The sequence below is a fragment of the Muntiacus reevesi genome, chromosome 2 (genome assembly GCF_963930625.1).
Source record: "Muntiacus reevesi chromosome 2, mMunRee1.1, whole genome shotgun sequence".
Taxonomy (NCBI): Eukaryota; Metazoa; Chordata; class Mammalia; order Artiodactyla; family Cervidae; genus Muntiacus; species Muntiacus reevesi.
In genome coordinates, this window is record NC_089250.1 from 159,047,921 (window position 1) to 159,053,140 (window position 5,220).

General features: G+C 59.9%; 1 protein-coding gene across 1 annotated transcript; it reads right to left on the minus strand.

The window, feature by feature from the left end:
• Positions 1-238: 238 nt before the first annotated feature.
• VAX1 (ventral anterior homeobox 1) lies at positions 239-4,298 on the minus strand. Its single transcript, XM_065920132.1, has 3 exons — positions 4,058-4,298; positions 2,713-2,900; positions 239-811 (listed from the first exon to the last, which is right to left on the minus strand). Exons 1-3 carry the CDS (start codon positions 4,296-4,298, stop codon positions 239-241), a joined length of 1,002 nt encoding a protein of 333 aa, XP_065776204.1.
• Positions 4,299-5,220: the final 922 nt, after the last annotated feature.

Genomic DNA, 5,220 nt, shown 5'->3' on the forward strand with positions numbered 1-5,220 from the left:
AATTCTTTGGATTCTCCTGGATTCAGAAGGAAGTTGGCGCCGGAGGGTGGGTGTGGGAGGACACAGAGGAGGGGTGGGGTAGCCCAAATAGTAGCAGAAACTGGTGGGGAAGGAGAGCTGTCAGAGGCCTCTTGGGAGCCGGGTGCCCAGCTCAGGAGCCCCGGCGCCTAATGCTCGTGAGTCCATAAATATCACCACAATAGATACTATAAATATAAATACAGGGAAACACTTCAAATCAGTCCAGCGCTTTTTTCTCGGCCCCTTCTTTATTGTTGGTCCGGGAGTAAGGTTCGAAGGCCGAGGAGCTCAGGTATCGGGCGGAGAGTTCTTGTAAATTCCCGGCTAGCGAACCGGCCATTGTCAACGGGGCGGAGGAAAGGCGGCTGGCGACGGAGCCGAGCAGCGAGGGCACGGGCAGGCTGAAGAGGCCATGGCCGGCGGCCGGTGCGCCCGCGTGCAGTCCCCCGGGCCCGGTGGGCCCCGGGCCGGGAGCGCCGCCCACGGCTGGCGGGTGCGGGGATGCGGCGCCGGCGGGACCCGGGGCAGCGGCGGCGGCGGCGGCCGAGCCCGCGGCGGCGCCCGCGCCCAGGGCCGGCAGACTGGGCCCGCGGAGCGCGGAGCCGAGCGCTCCCGTGGCGCAGGGCGGCAGCAGCGCCGGCAGGCCTGGCGGCGACAGCAGGCGGCCCTGCTCCAGCAGCCGCAGCACGCTGCACGTGGCCGCGGTCTCTGACACCACCGAACGCAGCTCCGAGTCCTTGCCCTGGTCCTTCTTCTGCTTCGTGCGCCGGTTCTGGAACCAGACCTTCACCTGCGCGCCGGCCGCGGGAAGGGTGGGAGAGAGGGAGACGAGCGTCAAGGCGAGCGGGCTCCCGGGGCGCAAGGGCTCCGGGGGGCTTCCCCCAACTCCAGCCAAAGCCCCGATCCCAACCCCAAACTGGAGCCGGAGAAGTCGGGCCTGGGAGCAGCGGGGCAAGGGCGGCGGGAGTGGGGTTGCGGGGGGGACAAGGGCCGCCAAGAGGGGGACACAGCTCCCATAGGCTGCGCTTCCGGGTGGGTCATAGAAGCAGGCCTAGGCCGACCCCGGTTACAAACAACAAAGAAATAAAAATGTCCATGACCCTAAATGGGAAGATCAGAAGTTACTTCACTGGGCCACCGCACTACTCGCAGGGGGACTGTGGATCAGCGCTTCGTAAATGCCCGTTTTTCCATGAGAAGGTGTAAGGCCTAAAGGGAAGTAGGAAGTGAGCGTGAATGGGAAGGAGTATTGCCCTGTCTTTCAGGACCCAAGCCCCTGGCCACAAGCGGCTCGAATTTAGCCCCAGCAGCACTAATTCTGCTGAAGGCTACAAGAGGCTATTTCTTGCTTGTTAGGGTCAGATGGACTATCAACTAACAGCAAGCAGGGAAGATGTCTACACATAGAATCTGTGCAGGATCCATTTTATAAGCCAACCTTTCTCCACCTCCTCACCAGTCGCTGGACTGGAGGGTCTGAATGATGTCCTTAATTTATAACATAACTCTGCTGCTCTCTATCATGGACTTTGGAGTGATGGGAGGAAGTCAGGAGGCTGGGGTAAACTAAGTACTCTCCATCAATCTCCACTCTTACTTCCTCTTCTTACTCTGTCCCTCTTCAGGCCTAACTGGTGGCCCAGAATGGCATTTGGCAGCTTTAGGGAAAGGTTATTCTGTCCAGATTTTGTAAACTAAGAGGATGGTAGCAGAAAGAGTAGGGGTGAAGCTACATTCCAACTCCAACTCAAAATCGATATCCAGTATGCTCTGTCCTTGGGTCTCAGCTCTCCCCAGATTCCATATCTAAAATGCTCCCCATCTGTTTCAGAGCTGGGCATGGTAAAAGGGACTGGTCCTCAGAAAGAAATATGCCTTACCTAGGCCAAGCTGGAAGTCATGTCCTGGGCAGGTCCTAAATGACCTCCACAAGGCAAAGTTCTTGGGCCCAGAGTCCATATGACCAGTCCCAGTAAAATATGGATTTTGAATAACGGAGAAGACCTAAAGCACAATTGTCAGTGCTGGCTCCCAAGGGCCCAGATCTGTTTCCTATCCCATACCTCACACATCACTGGTACTGAAGGTGCCCAGAGTGGATGGTTGGGGCTGGGAATGGGGCTGAGTCCAGTTCAAGGCCAGCAAAAGCATTAAGGATCAGGGCAGCCTGGTAGGCAAAAGCAGATCTCCGGAATGTACACCTTTTTAATCCCTGGTTGTCACCCACAGCTCTGAAACAGGGGTCTTTGGTCCTAACCCCATTCTTGCTGAATGAGCCTGGGTGCTAGGGAAGGTTTCCATCTACAGAGAGGGTGGTGCCAGGAAATCTGGCCAAAATGGGGTGGCCAAAACAGGGGCAAATATAGGTTCCTCCTCAAGGAGAGGCAAGCAGGGAATTCTCAAGACTAGGGTCTAAAAAGAAACCAAAGGACAGGATTTGGGGGCCTCCTGAGCTAAGCCAACGTGGACAGAACATGGGCCCTGGAAGATGTGGGGTGTAGGGGGAAAGGGATGGCTTAGAGAAGGGAGAAAGCATTCACCCCTTCTTTTCCATCCTCCCCAATTCTGCCTCCCGTGGGAGGCTCGGTCCAGAGTCAAGCTAGGTGGTCAGGAAGAGCTGCTAGAGCTGGATGGGGCTGAAGGGGAGGGAGGCTGATGCAAAGAGCTGTGTGCGGCCTGGTCTCTGAGTACCTGCGTCTCGGAGAGGTTGAGCTGCCGGGCGAGCTCCGTTCTCTCTCGGCCCACCACGTACTGGCAGCGCTGGAACTCCATCTCCAGGCGGTAGAGCTGCTCGGCAGTGAAGGACGTGCGTGTCCTCTTGGGCCGATCCAGGTCCAGGCCTTTGGGGAGGATGATCTCTCGGATGGACCCCTTGGCATCTGGGGAAGGGGAGATGTCAAGCATCAGAACCCACCCTCTTGCTTTCCTCCACCTCCCCTAGCCGGAGTTGGCTTCTGAGCCACAGTCCGGAGGCGGATGGTGGGGGTGGTGGAGGTAGTGGGGGTGCAGCCACAGCCGGGAACCAAGGACCCTACGTGTGTTTGGGGGGTGAGGGGACTAACTCCACATAGCTGATGGGAGGGGGAATCGGTGTTGGCCTTTGAGAGAGCCCTTCGGACAGGGGAGAGAAAAAAAAAATCAAGTGGGCTGACGTTCGTTTCAGCCTGGGAGCCTCGGCTGCATGGACAGGATCCCCTGTAGTTTGAGGGTCCCAGCGCTGACCAGTCCAGGTCCTGCCGGCCCCAGCTCTAGAGCAGGCTGAACAGACCGTACTCCAGCGGTCCCCACCCCCATCCCGGGGTCTCCTTCCCTCCCGAAGCCGGGCGGCGGAAGGAGGAGGGACCGAGTAGCAGCCTGCAGGGCCTGGCGATCGGTTGGCGGGGGCGGCGCCCGGCTGAATCCGGAGCCGGTCCTCCCCACCGCCACCGCCGGAGCGGAGAGCACCCCGCGCAGCAGAGCGGGGTCGAGCCCAGCACTAAAACGGCATCCGCGGCCCGGCAACCCCGCCTGGCCGCTTCTCCCAGCGGCGGCGGCGGCCAGCCTGGAGCACGGCGCCGGGCTCCCTTGGCCCAAAGCGCCAGCTGGCCGAGCGGTTGCCGGCGGTCCGCAGCTCTTCTCCAGCTCCCGCGTCCCCTTGGGTGCGCTCGACTCGCAGGGCGCGGGAGCCCCCAGGCAGGCTCCCCGCATTTCCTCGGATCCGCCGGACGCAAACACGTCCTCCAGAGTTTCTTGCCGCCTTCCCGGGTCGGAGGCCGCAGCCTGGAGCCTGGGCCCGCCCAGTCCCTCGGCTCTCCCCAGCAGCCCAGCCGGCGGGGCCCCTCGAGGCTTGGAGGAATCGAGGCTCCTGGAGAGCGTGCGTCCCAGGTGGGAGTCCCTAGTGGCGGGCGGGACCCCGGCCCCGAGAGGGCCAGCAACTTTCACCTAAGTCCCGGGCGGCAGACCCACCTCGCCGGCCGGGGTAGGTGGCGGCGCGCCTCTCCGGTCCCAGAGTCGCCCCTAAAGAACGCCCCCCGCAGCAGCCCTGCTCCGTTCCTACCTCGGACCAGGATCCGGCGGCAGTAATCCGGGTCGGCTGCTGAATTGGCTTTACTTTTGTTACAATCTTCCTGGGCGCCCGACGCAGAGAAGGCGCCTTGCGGCTCCTTGAGGAAGGCGGCAGGGAGGTTCCCCTCCGCGCCCTTGCTCTCCCGGCTCTCCTTGTGCGCGTTCTTGGAGACCCGGGCGGCCTCTGTGTCCGAGTGGCACCGAACGTCCATTTTGTCTGGTTTCCCGAACATAGGAGAGGCACGAGCAACAACAACAAAAAAAGGCGAGGAAAAAAAAAAAAAAACAAAAACCAGGGGGGACAAAACTCCTACACTACAGCCCTTACGCTCGGCCCGGAGAGAGGCAAGCGGCACGAATGAATGTCCCCGCGGGGCGGCCGCGGGCGGGTCAGCGGCGACCGCCGAGTGGCGCGCTCGCCGAGAGGCGGCGAGTCTGGTCCAGGATCCCGGCGGAGCAGCGGCGAGGCCGCCTCGTCAGCGCCCGCGTCTTCTGAGCACGTCCAGTGTCCCCAGCTTGGCGATCAGGTAGCGAGCAGCGCAACTCCGGATTGCTGTGGCTCCCGCCTATTACTGAGACGCGGAGTTGCAGTTGTCCGACACCCGGGGGGGACGCGCACTCGCTGTTGCAATTGATTACGGGTAATTTCGCAGCCCCCACGTTTCGGTTACCTCATGAATACACTAAATTGTTTGGATAATATATCAGATCGTAATGGATGGTTTCTGTCCTTGTCCCCAATCAAGTAGGGGTTTAGCCAGTGAATAAACGGAAATGATTGGTCTTGCTTTCAGGAAACACACAATCAAAGACCCATACTTCCAGAAAAACTTTTGACAAGATTCATCCTGAATTGTTAGTACCATTAGCAGGCATTATTAACTTTCCCTTTGCCTTTGACCCTCCTGCTCACACACCGGCTAGAGGGGCTTTCTCCACACTCGAAGGACAGAGCTGAATGGTGGGGGGGCGGGGGGAGGAGAAACAAAACCCCTTACACACCCTCAGCAGAAGAAAGCAGTCGCCTCCAGGAGGGGGGAAAAAAGAAGGGAGAAGAAGAAAAAGTTTTCCCCAAAAGTATCTCCCCCACACTCTAAAAAGCCAAGCTTTCCTCCCAAACAACTCCTTAACACACCTCGACGCTGACAGCCATCT

Excerpts from the sequence above, each read along its gene's own strand:
- VAX1 (XM_065920132.1), bottom strand. The coding sequence starts at position 4,298 with ATGTTCGGGAAACCAGACAAAATGGACGTTCGGTGCCACTCGGACACA. Across the intron at positions 2,901-4,057 it reads CCGCCGGATCCTGGTCCGAG|ATGCCAAGGGGTCCATCCGA; the intron begins GTAGGAACGGAG and ends CCCCTTCCCCAG. Across the intron at positions 812-2,712 it reads TCAACCTCTCCGAGACGCAG|GTGAAGGTCTGGTTCCAGAA; the intron begins GTACTCAGAGAC and ends GCCGGCGCGCAG.